We start from the raw sequence: 25,317 nt of genomic DNA on the forward strand, positions 1-25,317 counted from the left end.
AAGTCTGGAAATAAATAGCTATTTTTGAAGCTTCTTTGGCTTTTATACCGAAATTAATTTTCCACCACCATTTTGAGAATTGAGAGACGAAGTGTCACTGTCATGACAGTGCAACGTAGGAGGTGGCAGGCATGTTCCGTATTAAGACAGATATCCACAGATTAAGGATATAATATGAAGTACGTTCAGTGTTGTGACTTAGATGTTAGTTGAAAAGAGATATAGTAGATAGAGGATAATAAAAGAGGGCGAGTTTTTAATGAAGAAAACTGGTAAAACAAATAGAAGATAATTATTAATGAAATATTAAAGAAAATAAAGTAAAATAATTATTTAAAAATAAAATAGCAAAGATGTGACGTTTGTAACGTTACAAGTCATAAGAAACTAATTGTTGAGGACTGAAATCTGTATTAAAAACGAATATTAAACTTATTAATCATATTCCAAAATTTTGCAAAAATGTACAACAATTGCCAAAGTATTATTAGTTCAGTCAAATTTTACCTCTAAAAACCATAACTAGCTGAATTTTGCTGAGAATGTCAATTTTAGAAACCCAAAAAAGATGCAAAAAAGTTTGCCACTCCTACTCACGTGCTTTCCCCTAAAGCCACCTCCCCTCGTAGCGGGGGAAATCAAAAACTTCGTATTACCAATAATACGTTTACGTCGTGTAATAAAAATGGTTTAAACAACAAATGTAGCTGATATTTTTGAACAAAAATGTTTGTTAGCATTTTTTGCACAGAATGAACCGTTATCTCAGAAACAACGGTTGAAGTGACCGACAATTTTGAATGTCAGTTACGCGCGTGAAATCAATTTTTTAAATAAAATTTGTATCAACTCGACGGTAAAAATTAGATGTATTGAGTAAAGTGTCCTATTGACAAAAATCAAAATGCGTTTTAAAGATAGACTATGTGAAGCTTTTATATCCAATTTTTGTATATTGTAATTGTAGCAAACGAAGTCAGCCTCTATATAACTGTTATTCGTTAAACAATATTTTATATAATAATATAAACATAATAAATAAATGATACGCGATGTTTGCCATTTTTTACGATTCTATTGAGATCCATCAAATTTATTATTTCCATTGACTGGTCGCTATTGAGTTTCCATTATTAGAGCATAATGTTCAAAACTTATAACATGATATTTCGAGTTTGATTTTTGGCAACAAATATGAGCCATTTGAAATATTCCTAAAAAACGCTAAATTTAAACTATCAGACTACAAATGATCTCACGTCACGGAAAATAATTCCACGAAGAAAGCATTGAGTGGAATTTGTAACTGAAATTGTTTAATTTCGAAAAACGTACTTGCGGTATCGAAACAAAGCATTTTTCAGCGTGTTAGATCGTTTGTAAGGTGAAAGTTTAAATTCGGTGGGTTTTAGGCATATTTCAAATGTCTCATATTTGTTGCCAAAACTCAAAATCAAAAAATATCATGTTCCAAGTTTTGAAGATTATGTTCTAATAATGGAAACTCCATAGCGACAAAAGTCGCGTAATGTTTATTTATTTGACAGCTATATAGAAACCAACTTTATTTGCTACAATATACGAAAATTGGATACAAAAGCTGCACATTTTTTATCTTTAAAAGTATTTTGATATTTGTCATCTCTGATCAAAAGAAATCGAATTTTACCGTCACGTCGAGTTGATACAAATTTTATTTAAAAAATTGATTTTGCCCGCGATTTTAAATGTCACGCGCAATTGATTTTGCGCGTGACATTTAAAATCGCCGGCTGCTTCACGCGTTGTTTCTGAGAGAACGGTTTATTTTGCACAAAAAATGCTAACAAATATTTTTGTTGAAAATCTCAGCTACAGTTGTTTTAAACATTTTTTTACATGTCATAAACATATTCTTGGTAATACGAAGTTTTCAGTTTGCCCCTCTACGAGGGGTGGTTTTGTGGGGAGGCCCGTGAGTAGGAGTGGCAAATATTTTTGCATCTTTTTTAGGGTGCCAAAATTGACATTCTCAGCAAAATTCGGCTTGTTCGTATGCCTTTTAGAGGTCAAATTTGACTTTAACAGGTCGATTGGATTAATAATACTCTGGCAATTGTTTTAAATTTTTTGCAAAATTTTGGAATGTGTATAATTCGTAGAACAATAATTTTAACATTTGTTTTTAATACAGATTTCAATCCTCTACTAATAGTTTCTCATGACTTGTGATGTAAAATAATAATTAGGGTAGCAGCAGAGGCGGCTTTACCTATTGTGCAGGGTGTGCGGTGCACACGGGCGCCGGGATGTTGGGGGCGCCAAGCGCCAAAGAACGGGTCCTTTACTTTGTTTCAACATAAAATATGATTTTTTTTTAATTATGAGGCCAAAGATGAATCAGTAACTGACGCGAAAATACATTTTAAAGTAAACTTTTACTATTACCTATTAGCACTTTTAAAGCAAAATAATGACACTTTTTCGTTCCTTCAAAAATTAAAACACGAAGGATTTAGAGTTAGATACAAAAAGAGCATACCTATTGTTCTAATTTAGAAAATAAGTTGTGTCATGTTGGCTCTTCAGACGTAAACAGGTTTGAGCTCTTCAATGAAATAGAATTATTAACAATCTTTATCGATGATTCTACTACACCTTTGGATAATTTAAATTCTCCTCCTTTAACTGCCATCTCTGCGACGAGGGCGGCAACCATCATAGCTATTCGGATTTTAGAGACGGCTGTTCTGAAAAGTTCATTTGATGTACATCCGTACCATTCTCTCTGGTTGCGCAGCCACGATATTCTTCATCTTCCTAGGCTTCTTTTTCTTTGAATCTTTCTTTGCATAATCAATTGGAGCAAGTTGTATCTCTCTCCATGTGTAATATGTCCGAGATATTTCAATTTTCTTGTTTGATGGTATTTGAGATTTCCATTTCTTTATTCATCTTTCTCAGAACCTCTTTGTTTGTAACGTGTTCTGTCCACAATATTTTCAGGATTCTTCTGTACACCCACAGCTCGAATGATTCTACATAGTTTTTCATTGATGCAGCATTCAAGGTCCTGCTTCATTTTAAATTACTTGTATACAAATAAATTATATTCAGTGTTCCCAAATTTGTTCACTGCTTCTAGAATTTACCTCGCATTGCCAGTGACAGTAGCGCACAGTGAAAGATAATTTTTTAAATTGAAAATAATTAAAAATAATATAAAATCGACCTATTTTAACCTCAGGAATCTAAGGTTAAGCTATGGCCATTCTTTACCAAACACCCTGTATATGAAAATTCGATTATACAGATAAAGAAAAATTTTAAAAAATGAAAAATAGAAAAATCTTCTTTTACGCATGCGCAAAAAAGTGCCCCGAAGCCGATTTTAATTTTGACTTATTTTTTATCTACAAGGGATACTGCAAGCATAAAAGCAAAAACTAGGGTGCTCGATCAACTTTTATTTATGTAAATTTTCTCTTGAACACCGTGAGTTACAATAAGAAAAATGTCGTATCTGGTCCACATACTTCAAAACACAAATACTCCTTGCTACACGTCATCATGCAAGGAAGAGTAGAGGGAATAAAAGGCTCGGGAAGAAAGAAGAAATCTTAGCTGAAGAATATCAAAGTTTGGACTAACCTCAGTGTTGAACAGATATTTCACTTTGCAAAAGGTAGGGAAGCATTTAAAGAAGTGATCGCCAACCTTTGCACGAAGACGAAACAATATGAAGAAGAAGAAGAAGAAGAAGGGAACGTCCTATGGGTATATAGGGCCATAAAACGATGTGAAAAATGTATAATCAAATAAACATCCGCGGATCAATTGAGAACATGAGTAGGGGCTGAAGCTATGTTAGTAAGTGGAGATTTTTTGATTGAACGTGACACACATTCATACATAACACACGCTGACACACACACAAAATTTCACAACATGCTTAATCAGAAATTCACCAGATAGCCCCACCTCAAGTGACTCATCATACGGTTAGATTTGTGCTGTGGCTACTGCACTCCAAAAAATACCTAGATCATCATTGTGCGTAAGCGATGCAGGGCACTGCATTTATAAGGGGTCCCTGTCATCCCTAGCAGCATTTCGTCCTAACTTGTGGACATAAAATGGACACATTACAAAAACAGATGGCTCCGAAAAGGACTCAGAAATTATGTGAATCCATAAATAAAAATGTAGGGAATGAGCAGACAGGTGACCACGACCTCGGACTTAGGAGCTATTCTAAATACGTCTTAATAACCCCAATCAGGGGTTCAGCACTTACAGAATACAGAACTTCAGCACAGTAAAGCAGCTTCCGCAGAACTTTCTGTTGACATGGGAGAGTTTACTAGGACCAAAGAATCGGTCCATCTGATTTTGTTGAAGAGCTAATGTATATCAGGTGTAACGAAGTTCCCAGGACTTAATAGAGATATTTGAAAATGTAGAACCAGTTAGTTGTTTGCTACGTTCGTTTTATAACAGACGGTTTCTGTTAATCAGACGGTAATAGGACAATGGAATAAAAATTGCTAAAAACAAGAATACTGGTAAGTTATTATCCACAACAAATAGCCAAGAGAAAATACGGACAGGGGATACAAAATCAAATATGCTTACTTAAAAATACTTCAATATTCGAATTTTTGTCGAATATTCGAAATAGATTATAAATTCTACAAATCAAAAAATAATTTTTTTCAGATTGTTAACATTAGGTGTCTTAGATATGGATTCTATAGACCATATTTGGGCAAAATGATATCTACTGTTTTTAATAATAATAAATGACAATTAAAATAATTTATATTGATACCAAAAGGGAATCAGGTGAAAAGAAACTAACTGTTAAATAATGTTAGATTTCTGTCTTGTGCAAAATAACACCTTTAAGAATAAAAGATCTATAATTTTATACAGCCTAACTTTTAGACACTTTTGTTTTGACTGCGATTTGTTATTTTGATTTCGTATAATATAATAACATAATTAACATAAATAACAAATTTAACGATTATGCTAATATGTTGAAACTAGATTCAAATAATTTTTGTTTGTAATAAAGATTAGTTTCCACCAGAGCACCAATAGTAGCTTCGCTAGTTTAAAAAAGAGTATTATTATATTAGTTTGCCAACTAGCTCTGATGCCCCATCAGTGGTAACCGGAGGAGGATTCTTTTCCTGGGGTACTAAATTCAAATACACTGGTAGAACAGAAAAAGAAATTTTAGAAGATAGTGGTTCCCCGTCTAGGGAGGAACCGAACATTCAACGCTCTTCTAGTGTTAGAAGAAAAGCCTCTAGTGTACCTGCTACTCCATCTACACCCTTACAGCCTCATTTAGGTAAATAGAGCATTTAGATTTTTAGTCTAGGGAAATAAAGTTTTTGTCAGGACACTCACCCACCAGGTCGCAAATGTGTTTTTTGGATAGTATATACCTAAAAAATAGTACATTATAAATACAAGAATGGTCTTCTTAGTTCGGAGACATATAATAGTTATTAATAAATAAGGGTCAAAAATGGCAATTTTTTCCTTTAAATCATTGCAGATAAAAGTAGCGCAATTAAATATATTATTTAGAGTAGTCTTTTAGTAGATGAACAAAGGTTGATATTGGCAGTTTTTTAATTTTGTTCAGATCTTTTGTTGTTTTGTAAATTGCAAAATAAGGCTAAAATGTTGAAAGTCAAAAATTTGCTATAACTTTTTCAAAAATAAAAAGACTTTGATATTGCATGAAAAGTTGAGTCAAGTAGTCCTTATAATGCATAAAAAGTTTCAAGGGGATTCTTTAATTAGTTTAAATTTTATTCAATTTGTTGATCCCGCAGAGCTTTTTTTGCAATGTTATTTCTTAGAAAATAATAACGATACAGCTATTCTGCGGGAACCACATGAAGGGAAAAGACATATTTTCAATATATTTAAAAAAATTTATAAAAAAGTAATTTTTACCATTGCAAAAACATTTTACTAAAGTAGAGTCATTTTTGCCCTATGAATAATTTGAATAACTTTTTATTGAATATTCACTGCAAACTAAATCCTCTTTGGTATTTGAAAAGCTGGTATTTTTACACGAATTTTCAAAGAAAACTCGCCTACGTCAATTAGGGTCACAGTTAGCTACTTTTCTTATTTAATTCACAAGTACTTCTCTATATATCAAATTCTCCTGTCACAGTGTTAGTTACCATACTCCTCTGAAACGGCTTGGCCGATTTTTATCATATTTTACAGGTATATTCTCTAGGACTAAGAATAAGTTATAATGTATTTTTCATACCCATAACTGATAAGGGGCGTTGCGCCCCTGGCAGTATTTTTTATTTTTTTGGACAAAGTTGTCTACCTTAATTTTATATGATGTAGCCTTAAAAAATACATACAGCCCTTAATACCCTTCTATCACCAACCACTATTTTTAATAGCCATCTATATAATATATTTACATCTATAAAATTCTGCTGTCATGGGTGTTAAATGCCATACTCCTCCGAAACGGCTTAACCGATTTTTATATTATATATTGTATATTATATACAGGGTGATTGATTAGTAGAGTAAAGCTCAATAGCTCCGCTATAGTAATAGATAGCTATAAAAGTTAATAACAAAAATTTTAGCCACCTTTGAGCTTCACATTACAAAATTAGTTAGAATGTTACAGGGTGTTCGATAACACGGTGGCATACCAAACTTATCTTTTTTTAAATGGAACACCCTATATTTTATTTTAAATTCGAAATCCTGTTAACTTCGCCATCACAAAAATATAAAGGTTTGTTATGTTATACAGGGTATTTACAAAGTTATAACCAATTTTATATGAAAATCGTAGTAAGTTCAACTCCCTGTATAAATAAAAATAAGCAAAACAACAATGGTTTATTAATGCCATATTTTTTAACGTATTGTCAAAATTTTCAAGAATGGTCGATATTGCTAATTTTCTGTATATCAAATACAGGGTGAGTCAAAACGCAAGTACATTATTTTCTCAGTAATTTTAAATAGAACACCCTGTATTTTATATCACTATTGAAAAGTACCATTACCGTACTTTAATTTTTAGATAACATTCCCTATGTCTAAATTTATTAGTTTTCGAGATATTTTCATTTTTCAATGGACCAGTAGCGTGGCCACCCAAATCACCAGAATTTAATAAACTGGACTGATTTTTTTGGGGTTACGTTAATAATGAAGTTTATAAAATACCTTCAACAACAAGGGATGAGATGAAAAATAGAATACAAAGTGTATTGAGATGTGTTAATTTACAAATGCTCCGTAGAGTAAGTAGCTCATTCAATGATCGTTTTTAGGCGTACATAAATGTGTTAGGAGATAATTTTGAACACCTTATGTAATTAGATATTAAAAATATTTTATTAAAAGTAGCTTCCAATTTTTTCAAACATGTTTTTTTGCAAAATGTATTACTGATAAATTATGTTTCGTTCTTTATTTGTTACATTGTTACATTTACATACAAAAGTAGTGTTTAATGGTCTTCACAAAATATTGTATTTTGTGTTTGTGTGTGTTTTTTTGTAAAATTTATTACTAATTTTCTTTGTTTATTTGTGCATTTTCATAAAAAGATAGTTTTTAATTGTTTCAAAAATGTTGCATGTAGTGGTTTTGTTTTTGTTTGTAAAATGTATTACTAATAAATTATTTTTATTTCTTTATTTGCTACAGTGTTACATTGATTACCGGATTGATAATCGGTAATCTTCAATTGTCAATTCAGTCATGGCTTACTTAAAATTTAGATAAATTTAAACACCTAAAATAATTTGCTCTGAAAAATGAAAATATCTTGAAAACTAATAAATTTGGGCATAGGGAATGTTATATAAAAATTAAAGTACGTTAATGTCCATTTAACATTACTGAGAAAATAATGTACTTGCGTTTTGACTCACCCTGTATTTGATATAAAGAAAATTAGCAATATCAATAATTCTTAAAAATTTTGACAATAAATAAAAAAATATGGCATTAATAAACCATTGCTGTTGTGCTTATTTTTATTTATACAGGGAGTTGAACTTGTTACGATTTTCATACAAAATTGGTTATAACTTTGTAAATACCCTGTATAACATTACAAACCTTTATATTTTTGTGATGGAGAAGTTAACAGGATTTCGAATATAAAATAAAATATAGGGTGTTCCATTTAAAAAAACATAAGTTAGGTCTGTCACTGTGTTATCGAACACCCTGTAACATTCTAACTAATTTTGTAATGTGAAGCTCAGAGGTGGCTAAAATTTTTGTTATTAACTTTTATTGCTATCTATTACTATAGCGGAGCTATTGAGCTTTACCCTACTAATCAGTCACCCTGTATGTATATTCGGTAGGTCTGAAAATCTGTAGTAATCTATTTTTCATACCTGATGTGAGAGAGAGGGTTCCCCCAAACATTTTGTGATGTTAGGTGGAGATATATGTACATAATGTACTCTACGAGACTACGAGTACACACAATTTGAAAAAATAATGATTAAAATACATCAACAAGTTTCGGATATATTATTCGCAGCATAATGTTTGAAGAATCAATTTAATTTTTGGAGTGCACGGATTTTATAAATTCCCTTCCTCCGGCCCCGAGCCGATTTCGTTAGGACTTCATTTTTAAAAGCTTTATTAACCGCTCTGTTGAAGTTCAAAGTTGACTTAATGTTTTGCATAATATAAACAATATATCTTAAACTTCAAAATGGCGCTAGTTAGGTTGCTTAATTGTTATAAACAAAGTAGCTGTGAATTAAACAAAAAGTAGCTAACTTTGACAATTGATGTAGGCGAATTTTTTTCGTGAAAATTCGTGTAAAAATATCAGCTTTACAAATATCACAGTTTATTTAGTCTACAGTAAATATTAACAAAGTTATTCAAATGATTTATAAACCAAAGATGACTAGTAAAATGTTTTTGCAATCGTGAAAATTACTTTTATTGATTTTTTAAATATATTGAAAATATAAGTCTTCTTCTTTCATGTGGCTTCCGCATAATCGGATAAACAAATTGAATAAAATTTAAAATAATTGACGAATCGCCTTGAAACTTTTTACTCAAAACGAATATAAGGAGTACTTGGCGCAACTTTTCATGAAATATCAAAGTCCCAAGTTCATTTTTGCAAAAGTTATAGCAGATTTTTAATTTTCAAAATTTTAGCCTTATTTCACAATTTCCGAAGCAACAAATGATCGGATAAAAATTAAAAAACTGCTTTTTAAAACCTTTGCTCATCTACTAAAATATGAATACCTTTCATAATATATTGAATAACCATATTTTTACCTGTACCGATTTAAACGAAAAAACTGCCATTTTTGACCCTTATTATTTGTTAATAAATATTATATGCTTTCGAACTGTGACGGGCATTTTTGTTTTTATAATGTATTAGGTATATATTACCCAAAAAACGCGTTTGCAACCTGGATGGATCAGTGTCCCGAACATGGTATATTTTTGCTTTATTTCCTGAAGTATTTAGTTTTAAGCTATTTTTCAAACGAGGAGTCCTACAAACTTTGATAGTTTAATTAAAATAAAAGTACATCCTGAAGGAAAAGGACCGTTTTGTATATTTAGATGATTATCAGCATTTGTGGCCCCTTTGTGTAATTGTTACATTCTGTTGTAAATTATGCTGTAATACTCATAATATTATCCTAATATGAAATCCATTAGCTTTCTTCACAAGTTATTGGTACACTTTTTCAGTTGACCACATTTAACACTGTTCGCTTTCTGCAAATTCACTAGAATTCTGTTGAATCTTGTTACTAATTATCTTATCGTTCCTATTGGTTTTGTATTAAGTTTGGCGCTATATCGCTTCCTATTCATCTATCTATGGTATCAAAGATTGATACCATCAATGAGACCACCGCAATCGGGCGTACCCTGGGAAATGATTAATTAATCGGTTAATCCTTCAATTACCAGTTCAATATGGTTTTTTCTCAAATTGATTTGTTTTAGGACCAACTATTCGAAAAATTTCAATAATAGACTAGCCCATCTGTGAAAAAATCATAGATTTCTGATAAAAATCTTATATAGGGTGTCCGAAAAATAGCGGGACGGTCGAATATCTCGCGAAATATACATCGAATCAAAAAATTGAAAAATAGGTTTTCAATATTTTTCAAAAATCTATTAAATGACACCAAATACGACACCCCTCCACACCTGGAGGTGGGGTGGGGGTAACTTTGAAATGTTAAATAGGAACCCACATTTTTTATTGCATATTCGGATTGCTTACCCAAAAATAAGTAGTGACCTTTATTCGAGACATTTTTTCGAATTGTGGATAGATCACTCTATAATGAGAAAAACTATTTATCCTGATACCCTAGGTAAATTATAGAAACGGTCTAATATCTCGAGAAATACACTTTCAAATGAAAAACCAAAAAACACGTGTTTAATATTTTTCACAAACCTATCGAATAACACTAAACACGACACCCACTCTATCTCAGGGAGGTGGGGTGGGGGTAACTTTGAAATCTTAAAAAAACCGTCATTTTTATTGCAGATTCGAATACCTCATAAAAAATAAGTAACATTTATTCGAGACATTTTTTAGATTTTTTGATGGCGCTTGTAAATCGTATTTTTCCAATTACAGCGTCATCTATCAACAATTCTAAAACATGTCTTAAATAAATATTCCTTATTTTTTCATGAGGAATTCAAATCTACAATAAAAACGGGGGTTCCTATTTAAGATTTTAAAGTTACCACCACCCCAGCTCCGTGGTATGGAGTGGGGGATCCTGTTTAGTGTTGAAATAGGTTTTTGAAAAAAAACATAGGTTTTTGAAAAATATTAAACACTTGTTTTTTTGCTTTTTCATTTGCAAGTGTATTTTTTAAGATATTAGACCGTTACTATGATTTACTTAGTGTATCAGGATAAATCGTTTTTTCCTATTATAGCGTCATCTATCAACAATTCGAAAAAATGTCTCGAATAAAAGTTACTTATGTTAACGTAAGGAATCCAAATCTGCAATAAAAATGGTGATTCATATATAACATTTTTAAATATTTTTAATTATTATTATGTAAATATATTATACAGTCTTAAAGTTTGGTGCGTTCCTCCCCACTCACCCTGTACATTTGAAGGTTCTAAAGGTAGATGACAAATCCGTGAAGACGCATAGCTGATTTTTCTTCGTTTTTTTAAACAATCTGAAAAGGTGAAAAAAATATTTTTTTACTTATAAAACGTTTCTTATACATTTACAGAAAAATAGTTTAAATAAAAGTTGTAGATGATAAAAAGTTCGTTGGTTTTGAAAGAGTACAAATTAAAATACATGAACAATTGACCGAGCTAATTGCAAAAAATAATTTTTTTCGGAGTTATTTATAAATTGGACAGCACACATATCCAGCAGCACACATATCCAACGAACGAACATGTGCTGGAGACCATGCACAAAGAGCGAGAATTGATCAACGTCATAAAAATGAGAAAGGTTCAATAATTCGATCATATGTACATATAATGAGAGGATCTAAATATCACTTACTACGGTTGATCATTCAGAGCAAAATCGAAGGAAAACGCTGGGTTTGAAGAAAACAACTGTGCTGGATGCGTAACATTAGACAATGGACATATCGAACGGTCGAGGAATTGTTTCATATAGCTGCCGACCGAGAAACATTTCATCAGATTGTTAATACGACGATAGCCAACGCTTAAAAACAAGCACGGCACACAAAGAAGAAGAAGAATTTATAAATGTTAATAACTTTGTTTTTTAATGACACGAAATATAACTACGTGAAATTGTAATACACTGCGCGTCATAGAAATCGGGCAACCTAAAAATGGGCCATTTTTGATGTCTCGTATCTCCTAAACCTGTTGTCCGATTTAAGTGATTTTTTGAAAATGTTATAGCCTTATTCTTGGTCAATATCCCTGTAATAATATTTTTGCTAAACAGGTAAATTTTCATTGTATACCGGGTGTATGAATCAAACCGTGTTATGTTCTCAAAGTTCGCAACACCCTATGGAATATTCTAGCATTTATAAAATACTGAAATTAAAACCCAACTATAGCCTCAGGTTTTCTTAACATTTTTTTTTATTATTCGCTTATGTTGGATAATACAAGAGTTATGTACTTTAACAACTAGGCATGCTCTTTATCAGTACAGGGTGTTTCTAAAGAAGTACGACAAACTTTAAGGGGTAATTCTGCATGAAAAAATAATGACCGTTTGCTTTATAAACATATGTCCGCAAATGCTTCGTTTCCGACATACAGGATGTTGAATTTTTTCTTACAAACTGACGATTTATTTATTGCTTTAAACCGGTTGAGATATGCAAATGAAATTTGGTGGGTTTTAAGACGTAGTTATGGCACATTTTTTGACATTACAATTTTTTACATTACAATTTTTGACATACAATTAAAAATTTTATCTTAACCATCGGCGTGCATACGGGTAACATGATCGGTCATATTACCCGTATGCGCGCCAATGATGAATATAAATTTTTTAAACCAATTGAAAATGGTTATTCATTTTTGATAAAATTTTTAATTGCATGATAAAACGTGCGCAATAACTACCTCTTAAAACCTACCAACTTTCATTTGCATATCTCAACCGGTTTTAGAGCAATAAATAAATCGTCAGTTTGTAAGAAAAAGTTCAACATCCCGTATCTCGGAAACGAAGCATTTCCGGACATATGTTTATAAAGCAAACGTTCATTATTTTCTCATGAAGAATTACCCCTTAAAACGAATGAATCAAAAAACAGAATAGTAAGAACACCTGAGGCTATAGTTGGTTTTAATTGCAGTATTTTATAATAGACCAGGACGCATCTGTAAAAATATTAGTACATTTGGACGTTGAGAGGTGACTCAAATTTTTTTGCAGAAATTGCTTGAAAATAACTCAAATAATAATATTTGAGTTATCCTCCCTCTCAAAAAGGTCCGGAACATTGTTTAAATAATCAAAATGTCAAAAAATGAAGGAAAAATTCGATTTTTTTCTTCGTTTTTTGATTATAACTTTAAAAGTATTCATTTCCGAGAAAAGTTGTACTGACATAAAAGTTGCGTAATTAAATTTCCTACAATATAGAATTGGTTGAAAATTTAAAACATAGTCACCCTTGTTGCAAAATAGCAATAATTGCGAAAAAAACATACAAAAACAAGTATTCGCATTTTACGTTTTTCAACCATTTATGCTACACTTAGGACCTTGATATTTCATGATGAAAAACTTTATGATACAGTAAAACAATACTGTAAAGGGCCTAGCCGGGTAAGATGGTGAAAAGTGCCCCCAACCCAATTTAAATTCCATATAGGCCACTTTTTAGCACATATAGAGGAACTCACTTTCTGAAATTTTTAGCCCCCTAGGTGGTCACGTGACCCCCCTAGAGCCTAATTAGGCTTTTTATGTTTTTATTTTTTATCTCAACCGCATCAAGAGCTAGCCAAAAACTTTTTTTAAAAAAGTTGTAAGTTTCAAAAAGATCTATATGAAAATTTTTTTTTTATTTTTTTGGCGGGAAATTCGAATTTTTAAAACAATTTTAAACTTTTAAATAACTTTGAAAAAAAACTAAGACACTCGTTTTTACGAAAATTGATTATAATGTGTATTTTTGCACAATCTTTCACCCTGAATTTTTTCAGATTTTTAAAATTGGTGAAACGTACCTTTAAAAATAAAAAACCGCATTTGTTCGGTTTTTTTTTCGTTTTTTGATACAATTTTATACATATTTTTCAAAAAATTTAACACCGTCACTACAATAGATAAAAAACTGAAAAATAATTGGGGTTTGCTTAATAAAAATTTTTTGTAACGCCATCCATTTTCAAGATACAGGGCGTTGAAGAAAACAAAATTTTACATATTTTTTACGACTTTGCCGAAACTACTGGCAACATTGTAATAAAACTTAGCGGGTTTTAAGAGGTAGTTATTTTGTATGTTTTGACATACAATTAAGGATTTGATATTCATCATTGGCGCTCATAGGGGTAATGGTCTGAACTTTTCAAAGAAAAAAAGATAGTACGCCACTGACATATTTCAAATTAACAGTATTTTTGAATTCCTCGTTCAATTTGCAATAAAAAATCTATTTTCTCATTTTTTCATACGACGCGCCGTTTTGCTGCAAAAAATAAAATATCTTAACGGTTCCAAAGAATTCGAATTAATTTTGATAATGGATGTACGAGTTTATTATGTAGATGTAGAAACTACTAGAAGTTCGAATACTTTGTAAGGGTTAAGATCTTTTATTTTTTGAATAAAAATGGCGCGTCGTATGAAAAAATAAGAAGATACATTTTTTGTCACAAATTCAACGAGGAATTCAAAAACGATTGTTAATTTGAAATATGTCAGTGGCGTATTATCTTTATTCTTTAAAAAGTTCAGACCATTACCTCTATGCGCGCCAATGATGAATATCAAATCCTTAATTTTATGTCAAAACATGCACAATAACTACCTCTTAAATCCCGCCAAGTTTTATTACAATGTTGCCAGTAGTTTCAGCAAAATCGTAAAAAATGTGTAAAATTTTGTTTTCTTCAACGCCCTGTATCTTGAAAATGGATGGCGTTACAAAAAATTTTTATTAAGCAAACCCCAATTATTTTTCAGTTTTTTACCTATTCTAGTGACAGTGTTACCTTTTTTGAAAAATATGTATAAAATTATATCAAAAAACGAAAAAAAAAACCGAAAAAAGGCAGTTTTTTATTTTTAAGGTACGTTTCACCAATTTTAAAAATCTGAAAAAATTCAGGGTGAAAGATTGTGCAAAAATACACATTATAATTGATTTTCGTAAAAACGAGTGTCTTAGTTTTTTTTTCAGAGTTATTTAAAAGTTTAAAATTGTTCTAAAAATTCGAATTTCCCGCCAAAAAAATAAAAAAAAATTTTTCATATAGATCTTTTTGAAACTTACAACTTTTTTAAATAAAGTTTTTGGCTAGCTTTTGCTGCGGCTGAGATAAAAAATAAAAACATAAAAAGCCTAATTAGGCTCTAGGGGGGTCACGTAACCACCTAGGGGGCTAAAAATTTCAGAAAGTGAGTTCCTCTATATGTGCTAAAAAGTGGCCTATATGGAATTTAAATCGAGCTGGGGGCACTTTTCTCCATCTTACCCGGCTAGGCCCTTTCATTAAGATCGGTTTAATAGATTTTGTAAAATAAATTTTGCAATCCAGCTTTCGCAAAAAAAATTAATTTTTTCAAAATTTTACAGGACTGAAAATAAAGCAGATAGCAAGTTGAAATTTTTTTGCGTATAGAAGTGCACCGTACCTTTCATTTGCAATTTGCAAAATTAAAATCGATTAAATACAACGGCGTCAGGAATTTTTTTAAATAAACATTAATTATTGGTGCTACGCGCAGGACAGCTGATAGTTTGCTCTGATTGGGCATTCCAATGACCTTTGATAATGATTGATACATTTTAACTTTTATTATATTTCGATATAAATAAATAAATTTGTTTATTGCAAAATAAAAACACATACTCTATCCTTTGAGCTAACACTTTTTTTAGCAAAAACTTTCTTTGGTCATATATTTTAACTTAGAGAAGAAAAGTTTATTATTTTTAAACATATGCAATTGTTTAAACAATATTTCACAAACAATAATAAAATTATTTTGATTTTTGTGGAATTAAAATATTAAAATACAACAAAATATGGAGTAAGAAAATGATATATTAGATAAAGATTGGAAGAAATTTTGGTGGAAATCAACTTGTGTGAATCGAACACCGCTGTCCTGCGCGTAGCACCAAAAATTAATGTTTATTTAAAAAATTTCCCGACGCCGTGGTAATTAATCGATTTTAATTTTGCAAATTGCAAATGAAAGATACAGTACACTTCTATAAGCAAAAAAAATCAACTTGCTATCTGCTTTACTTTCAGTCCTGCAACATTTTAAAAAAATGAAATATTTTTGCGAAACATAGATTGCAAAATTTATTTTGCAAAATCTGTTAAAGCGATCTTAATGAAATTTACAGTCTTGTTTTACTATATCATAAAGAAGTTCTGGATAAAATATGAAGGTCCTAAGTGTAGCATAAATGGTTGAAACACGTAAAATGCGAATACTTGTTTTTGTATTGTTTTTTTTTTCGCAATTATTGCTATTTTGCAACAAGGGTGACTATTTTTTAAATTTTTAACTAATTCTATATTGTAGGAAATTTAATTACGCAACTTTTGTGTTAGTACAACATTTCTCGGAAATGAATAGTTTTAAAGTTATAATCAAAAAACCAATAAAAAAATCGAATTTTTCCTTCATATTTTGACATTTTGATTATTTAAACAATGTTCCGGACCATTTTGAGTGGGAGGATAACTCAAATATTATTATTTGAGTTATTTTCAAGCAATTTCTGCAAAAAAATTTGAGTCACCTCTCAACGTCCATCTCAAAACAGATGCGCCCTGGACTATAAATGCTAGAATATTCCACCGGGTGTTGTCAACTTTGAGAAAAAAACACAGGTTGATTCGTACACCCGGTAACAATGAAAATTGACCTGTTTGGCAAAAATATTGTTACAGGGATATTGACAAAGAATAAAGCTATAACATATTCAAAAATCACTTAAATCAGACAACAATTTTAGGAGATACGCGACATCAAAAATGACCCATTTTTTAGGGTGTCCGTTTTCTATGACGCGCAGTGTACTTAAAAAGTTATTAAAGTATGCTAAATTTTAACCAGATTGACAAATAGTTTATGTTATTTAATTTGTTTATCCCGGAGAGCGATTATTTAAACAACTGTACTTGTAGAAAAAGTTACTCTAGAGGTATTTTGTAAATCACAATCGATTCTACGAGGCTTTATTTTTAAGGTATATTAAAAAACATCACATTTTATTAAATTTGTTATTAAAAACAGTTTGAAAAAGGGCTGATTTTAGGTTTTAAACATTTATTTTGATATATTTTATACAGACGCTTGTAAGTAGGCTCAATTAAAATTTGGTGAAAAACACTTTCCAAAAGAAAAAACAAAACCTTCTATGGACAATAAGAAACAAAATACAAAAGAGCTGAATATTGAACTTACAGATCGCATATACAGTGAGGAGTATAGGTTTAGGAGTAAAAAGTTTTAATCCGAAGTGATGGTACTCGTACCAAAAGAGCAAGAAGGTTTTAGAGCAGGATATGGCACGAATGATCATTTACAAGTAATTAAGAACTTAATAGAAAATAGTGTTGAACATAACAAGCCATTAGTCCTGATATTTGTTGACTACGAAAAGGCCTTTTACACCATGTCATCAAAAAATGTTAGAAGCCTTAACAGAGTGTCGTATAGATCATCGCTATATAAACATGATCAAATACATGTATCAAAATGCGAAAGCAAGCGTGAAACTAGCAGATAAAAAGACCAACGCATTTAAAATAAAACTGGGAGTGTGACAGGGAGACTCAATTTCGTCAAAATTGTTTACATTATCAGAGCATATGTTTAAAAACGCAAATCTGAGTGAAAAAGGAATTAATGTCAACGGAGAAATATTAGTCATTTGAGATTCGCTTACGATATTGTTCTTTTTGCTGACAGCATCGATGATGCAGTATCGCAACGTGAGAAACTATACCTATCGTCCCTACAAGTTGGATTAAAAATCAACCATACAAAAACACAAATCATGATAAATCATTGTTTTGCGAAAAGATTTCAGTAAATGGCATGTCTCTTAAAGAAACCACCTCTTATAAGCACTTAGGTACCTATAAGCACTTAGTACCTTTAAGTACTTATACGTACAGAAAGAGAGCCGTGTGAAGTTGGCACCTCTAAATACGATTTTTTCAAATTTTTTTTTTATTTTTTAATTGTCCATCAAATGTCCACTCTTGTCCAGCAAAAATTTTTTTTTGTCAACCTTTTGTTTATGAGATACTAAAAAAACGTGAAATAAGGCCCAACACCCCGAAGTCAAAAACCCTTCGTAAAAACTGATACGTTTGATTGTCCAACTGTTGTCCACACTTGTCCAGGCATTTTTTTAATTGTCCACCTTTTATTTATTTAAATTAGCAATAATTATCGTTTGTTAGTAAAAATGCCAAAAAATGAGAATTTTTGGAAATTTTTTTTCACGTTTGATTGTTCATCGAATGTCCACCCTTGTCCAGCAAAATTTTTTTTGTCCACCTTTTGTTTACGAGATACTAAAAAAACGTGAAATAAGGCCCAACACCCCGAAGTCAAAAAACGTCGTAAAAACTGATACGTTTGATTGTCCAACTGTTGTCCACACTTGTCCAGGCATTTTTTTTAATTGTCCACGCATTTTTTAATTGTCCACCTTTTATTAATTTAAATTAGCAATAATTATCGTTTGTTAGTAAAAATGCCAAAAAATGAGAATTTTCGGAAATTTTTATTCACGTTTGATTGTCCATCGAATGTCCACCCTTGTCCAGCAAAAATTTTTTTTGTCCACCTTTTGTTTATAAGATACTAAAAAAACGTGAAATAAGGCCCAACACCCCGAAGTCAAAAAAACGTCTTAAAAACTGATACGTTTGATTGTCCAACTGTTGTCCACACTTGCCCAGGCATTTTTTTTAATTGTCCAACTTTTATTTATTTAAATTAGCAATAATTATCGTTTGTTAGTAAAAATGTCAAAAAATGAGAATTTTTGGAAATTTTTTTTCACGTTTGATTGTCCATCGAATGTCCACTCTTGTCCAGCAAAAACTTTTTTGTCCACCTTTTGTTTACGAGATACTAAAAAAAAACGTGAAATAAGGCCCAACACCCCGAAGTCAAAAAAACGTCGTAAAAACTGATACGTTTGATTGTCCAACTGTTGTCCACACTTGTTCAGGCATTTTTTTTTAATTATCCACCTTTTGTTTATTTAAATTAGCAATAATTATTGTTTGTTAGTAAAAATGCCAAAAAAAGAGAATTTTTGGAAATTTTTTTTTTCACGTTTGATTGTCCGTCGAATGTCCACCCTTGTCCAGCAAAAAGTTTTTTTGTCCACCTTTTTTGAAAAATATAGTTTAAAATAATTTTTCGGACCGGGAAAAAGTACAGTTTTCCGAATTCGAGATAAAGTCGTCAAAACTGACAGGTTTCGATTGTCAAATAGTTGTCCACACGTGTTCAGGCATTTTTTTTACTTTTCCACTTTTTTCTTCATTATAGGAGTAGTTGTAGTTTTTGAATAAAAATGTCAAGAAAAAAAATAAATCTAATATTTACTCGTATGATTGTAAATCTCGGCTTCGCCTCTGTGTACAAACTTCACACTCTGTAAATAAAATAAGTCCTAGTTATGTAATGTACTATTTTGGAAATTTTTTTTTCATATTTGATTGTCAATCGAATTTCCATCCTTGTTTAGCTAAAAGTTTTTTCTGTCTACCTTTTGTTCAAGAGATTTAAAAAAAAAACAAGAAATAAGGCCCCGCACTCCGAATTGAAAAAAAAGTCGTGAAACGGATACGTTTATTTGTCCAACAGTTTTCCACACGTGTCCAAGCATTTTTTTTTACCTGTCCATCTTTCTTTTACATTTTATGTCAATAATTTTAATCTGTTAAATCTGATTTTAATCTGATTCAACAATATTTTGAGATTGACAAAAAGCGCAACAATTCGACTTTGGAAATAGTCGTTCAAAATCGAAAGGTATTATTATCCTAAAAGCTTGCCCCAACGGTAATTAAGACGTATATTCTCAGCAACTATAATGCCAAATTCAGTAATATTTACAAGAGACTAAATATCTTGGTCGTAACTTAGTCAAACAAAATCAATGGTAGTACATTTTGCACCACGGATAAATAGCTATTTTCGTACGTGTCAGCAAGAAGTCGATTTTGGCAAAGACGAAATTTTTAAGGCGAGGCGTAGCCGAGCCGTAAAATCGTCTGAGCCTACATCGACGATTGGTCACAGGTGCGAACATAATTCTTCATGGTGAAGGCTCAAAAATTGTGATTTTGCGTTACGCACATCTACAAAAATCACGCTTTTTGTGGCTGAAGCATGAAAATGCTTTTTTTTTGCATGTGTGAAAAGTTGTGTTCGTATGTACACATGAAATAATCATAGGAGTGAATAAAAAATTATGTCCATGATGCGAAGAGATATTTATTCGAACACAGGCTAAAAATCTCACTTTCGTCCACGCTGCGGACAAAAAACTGAACTATTTTACATGTAATATAATTAAATAGAATATTTTCAAGTATATATATTTTAGAAAATGAATTGAACACTTTTTCAAATATGTAACTATAACTGATGAGCAAGTTGCCTGTTCATAGCTTTTACGCTATGATCGCAATTGCGATCAACAAAAAAAAATAGAAAGTGTACAAATAAAAAAAAATGCCAAAATATGTCTAGACATCAGTTGGACAGTCAAATCTATTAGTTTTTACGACCTTTTTTCAAAGTCCAGGTGCTTGGCCTTATTATGGGTCAAATATATGTATCATCTTCTAATTATCTCTTAGGCTAAAAATGGACAACGAAAATTTTCTTGCTAAGCAATAGTAAAAGTTAAAAACATCAAACAAACAATAATATAATTGATGGATTCGACCGTTACTTGATGGAAGTTCATTTTATCTAATAATAAAACCCTGAAAACGTTTGTTTTCTATACTTCCACAGAATTTATTATAACTAAGTGACTACAGCTGTTTCGGCAGAGTGCCTTTCTCAAGTGATATAGTTTATAATGTGTTTGCCTTTTTAAGTCTTCAACTGAAGAGGTTGAGGAGTGGGGAGCTGTTTGTCTCGAGTTGGTCATTCAGAATTATATCTGTATTTTTCAGTTTATTAATTTCCATAGATTCTAAGCTATCTTTTTTAGAATCTATGGAAATTAATAAACTGAAAAATACAGATATAATTCTGAATGACCAACTCGAGACAAACAGCTCCCCACTCCTCAACCTCTTCAGTTGAAGACTTAAAAAGGCAAACACATTGTAAACTATATCACTTGAGAAAGGCACTCTGCCGAAACAGCTGTAGTCACTTAGTTATAATAAATTCTGTGGAAGTATAGAAAACGTTTTCAGGGTTTTATTATTAGAAACAATAATATATTTCTTCACTAGTGTGGAAAAGTTTTTTTAAACGAATCTGAGGGTTGCAATGCGAGCCGAAGGCGAGCATTGTAATCAGATGAGTTAAAAAAACTGTTCCACACTAGTTAAGAACGATATTTTATTCAACAATGTGTGAAAATGCGAATATTGCATTGCTCGAGCGTGTGGAAAAGTAACCTGTTGGGCCTTATTTCACGTTTTTTAGTATCTCGTAAACAAAAAGTGGACAAAAAAAATTATTGCTGGATAAGAGTGGACATTCGATGGACAATCAAACGTGAAAAACATTTTCCAAAAATTCTCATTTTTTGGCATTTTTACTAACAAACGATAATTATTGCTAATTTAAATAAATAAAAGGTGGACAATTAAAAAAATGCCTGGACACGTGTGGACAGAAGTTGGACAATCAAACGTATCAGTTTTTACCACGTTTTTTTGACTTCGGGGTGTTGGGCCTTATTTCACGTTTTTTTCGTATCTCGTAAACAAAAGGTGGACAAAAAAAAATTTTGCTGGACAAGGGTGGACATTCGACGGACAATCAAACGTGAAAAAAAAATTTCCAAAAATTCTCATTTTTTGGCATTTTTACTAACAAACGATAATTATTGCTAATTTAAATAAATAAAAGGTGGACAATTAAAAAAATGCCTGGACAAGTGTGGACAAAAGTTGGACAATCAAACGTATCAGTTTTTACGACGTTTTTTTGACTTCGGGGTGTTGGACCTTATTTCACGTTTTTTTAGTATCTCGTAAACAAAAGGTGGACAAAAAAAATTTTTGCTGGACAAGAGTGGACATTTGATAGACAATTAAAAAATAAAAATTTTTTTGAAAAAATCGTATTTAGAGGTGCCAACTTCACACGGCTCAGAAAGAGATAATCAAACGTGCGAACTAAGCCGCCGCATAGGACTCACTTTGGTGGAATTCGGCAAGCTGAGCTATGCCCTTAAGTCAGAACCTTGCCAGTCCTTGCCTATGTGTCTCAAAAGAAAAGTATTTGATCAGTGTGTGTTGCCAGTACTTACACATGGTGCAGAAGCTTTAACAATAACCAAGAAAGTAAGAAATAAAATTTGTGTTACCCAAAGAGCCATGGAACGCTCAATGTTAAGGCCGCCTCCCACTTATACGGAACAGCCCGCTATGGAACGGACCGCGACGATCGAAATTTTAATATTTTCGTGTATTCAAATGACTCAGCGCCTACTTTAGGAATCGTAGCACATTGTTGCACACCACAACGAGCCGATATCTCGAAAGAGAATACCTTTGCCGTAGTGTAGTGTAGCGATTCGATACCCAGTATATGCGAAAAATATGGACGTGGGCTGCAAGTGTTGTCTTTGTTTTAATGTAAGCAGATGTTAGAATAGATGCTGAATTCACTGTGTTGCTATCGGAAATCATTATAATAAATAATAATGGTATTAGTTTTCGAAGAAAGCACTAAATCTGGTCTAGTATCGTAAATAAATATCTGTTTTTCGTTTATAACCAAATTTAAATGAATAGCAACAACTTTAAGTTTTATCCTGTGATAACATTTTTTTTGCTTGTATATATGAGGCCGTGTAAAGACAGGTCAATTTCTTTCTGAAGAGACGGAATATGGAGGTCCATTTAAAATTCGGGAGGCAATTGGCATAAGTGGCTGCGATGTACATAAACCTTGCTACCATATAACGGGATTAGTACTACATATTTGCACTATCCCATAAAGAATTTCGACTAAAAAATCCAGTTTTTGTTCTAAATTGGGCTAGATTTGCCACCACCTTCCCTACATCTAGGTTTAGGCCCAGTCTTTTCACCTCCAAATAAATAGTTATCGGGAAGTTTATCCGGCAGATTACATGTAAATCTGTCAAATAAACTTCCCGATAACTAGTTTTTCGGAGGTGAAAAGACCGGGCCTTAGTGAACATGCCATTTCAGAAATGAAGTGTATGGCTTCCATTAGTTGGTCTTCATTCAATTATTCTTCTTTAAAGCGAGCATCAAGAGGCTGCAAAGTGAATTAGCTTATAACAAAATTCGTAGCGTGTTTCAACATACATATTTTAGCAAGCTTTCGATAAGAGAACTAGTCTGGTTAACTTGTTGGGGAATATTTTTTAATATTGTGTCTCTTATTTAGATACCTACTTAAAGACAAAAGGCACTTCTGATAATATAGATCTATCGAATTCTACTAAATTTATCGATTGTGATACGGGATGCAGAATTTGTTTAGTATATTGTACCAAATGTCAATTTTTCCGTATTTTTCCATTTTTTCCTGTTTTTTTCCGGAAAAAAACAGGTTTTTTCCTGCACCCAATTTTTCCGGAAATTTTAAATCTCTATTCATCCACAGACTGTGAGCAAGGAGGCCCTTCCCTTTTCCCAGTTTCCCCCTTTTTTTGGTCCCCAAATTGGTTTTTTTTGTTTGTATGTTTCATTTTTAAACTGGGATAGCTCATCAAAATAATACGAATTGTGCTATTTTCACGTCTCGGAAAAATAAATAAATTAAATTTTTTCATAAAAAAGTTATTATGTCGTAAGAAAAATTTAATTTTTATTAATGGTGTATATTATTTATATAAATATATGATAATAATGATAAATGAATACAATGCATTTAATTCATTTATTTAATTGTATAGTTTTTTAAATAATATATTTTATTATTAATAATATTTTTGACTAAAAGTACATCACAGGACGAACGTTTTTGGTCTTATCAGACCATCATCAGGTTAAACTCTAGATCAGGGGTGGGCAAAAGCCGGAAAAGCGGGCAAAAGCCCGCGGGCCGGATGCGGCCCTTTTGCTTACTTTATCCGGCCCGTTGAGAAATCCCGCAAGCAATTTTTTTAAGAGCATAGGCGCAATGCTTTTTAAATGCATTCATTTTTTTCGATTCCTGAGAAAACTAATACTTAAGTATTTTTGGAAAATTTAAACGCTGAATGAAATATTACATTATTGCCGAGGGCCGAAAGTCCCATAAAACTTCTATAATGTTTATTTTAATAAGTCACAGGGGTGAAAAAAAAAAGAGAAAATTTAATGTGCTTTTTAGTTTCAAATATCTCATTCAAAAGAAAGTGTTTGTTTATTCTAAGAGATTTTCGGCCCTCGGTAATAATGTAATCTTTCATTCTGCTTTTAAATTTTTCAAAAATATTTTTTAGTTTTCTCAGGATTCGAAAAAAATGAATGCATTTAAAAAGCATTGGTCCGAAATTTTGCGCCTCCGCTCTTCATCTCTTTTATGCGATTTTGTTGAAATCAACAGTATTAGTGTTCTTAGTGTTCAATGAAATGAATCTCTATCTTCTGCTTTTCTTAAAAGCATCTATGTTTAACCCGGTCCAGGCGCGAATGTTTTTCGGCCAACGTATTTGTCGTCTACCAGGACCCTTTTCTTTCGATTTTACCCTTTGTAATCAGCGGTTGCAACAACTTACAACAACGTACTTATCTCTGCCTTTATCCTTTTAATGATTTCTCACCATTTCATTCGTAATATGATCGGTCCATGGTATTTTCAAAATTCTTCTAAAAAGCCATATCTCAAAAGCTTCCAGCTTTCTCATTAAGTCAGCATTAACAATCGAATAAACGAGAATAGAGTGGACATACCATTTTTATTATTATCCCGGTTTTTTATAGGGTTCTCTGCCTTCCGGTTCCCAGTTTCCAGCTTCGTTCATCCGTCGTTGCGTTCGCCAGGGTGAAGGTTCCTTTTTGACATTACCTTCTGAATGCCACAGAGCTAGGATTGTTTCGGCCCTCCTCTCTTCTTTCCCTTGGCGTCAATTTTAAAATTTGTTTTGGCAGCCTGTCGTCGTCCATTCTTTCTACATGACCGTACCAGATCAGTTGTCTCCTTTGAATTTCGTTGATGATGGTTGACTTGACATAACGTTTTACCATTCGATATCAGATTTGCAGATTGAATCTTTGGTTACTCAGAAATTTCCTTTATGTTCATAAAGGCTGCTCTTGAATTTCTGAATTTCTGAATTTCATTTTTTGTCTGGATCCTTGTTATGGCTTAATAATAATATAATGGACCACATTAAAAA

General features: G+C 31.8%; 1 protein-coding gene across 2 annotated transcripts in view; it reads left to right on the forward strand.

Annotated features, from left to right (window-relative positions):
• LOC114341750 (FERM domain-containing protein 5) overlaps window positions 1–25,317 on the forward strand; it is a 217,774-nt gene that overhangs the window by 138,457 nt on the left and 54,000 nt on the right. The window contains exon 7 of one of the 2 annotated variants that reach the window (XM_050641461.1): window positions 5,136–5,341. In XM_050641461.1, coding sequence (XP_050497418.1) covers window positions 5,136–5,341 — 206 coding nt within the window. Of the gene's footprint in view, window positions 1–5,123; window positions 5,342–25,317 lie in introns of both variants that reach the window. The other variant, XM_050641460.1, reaches the window with a different exon arrangement.

The sequence above is a fragment of the Diabrotica virgifera genome, chromosome 10 (assembly GCF_917563875.1).
Source record: "Diabrotica virgifera virgifera chromosome 10, PGI_DIABVI_V3a".
NCBI lineage: Eukaryota > Metazoa > Arthropoda > Insecta > Coleoptera > Chrysomelidae > Diabrotica > Diabrotica virgifera.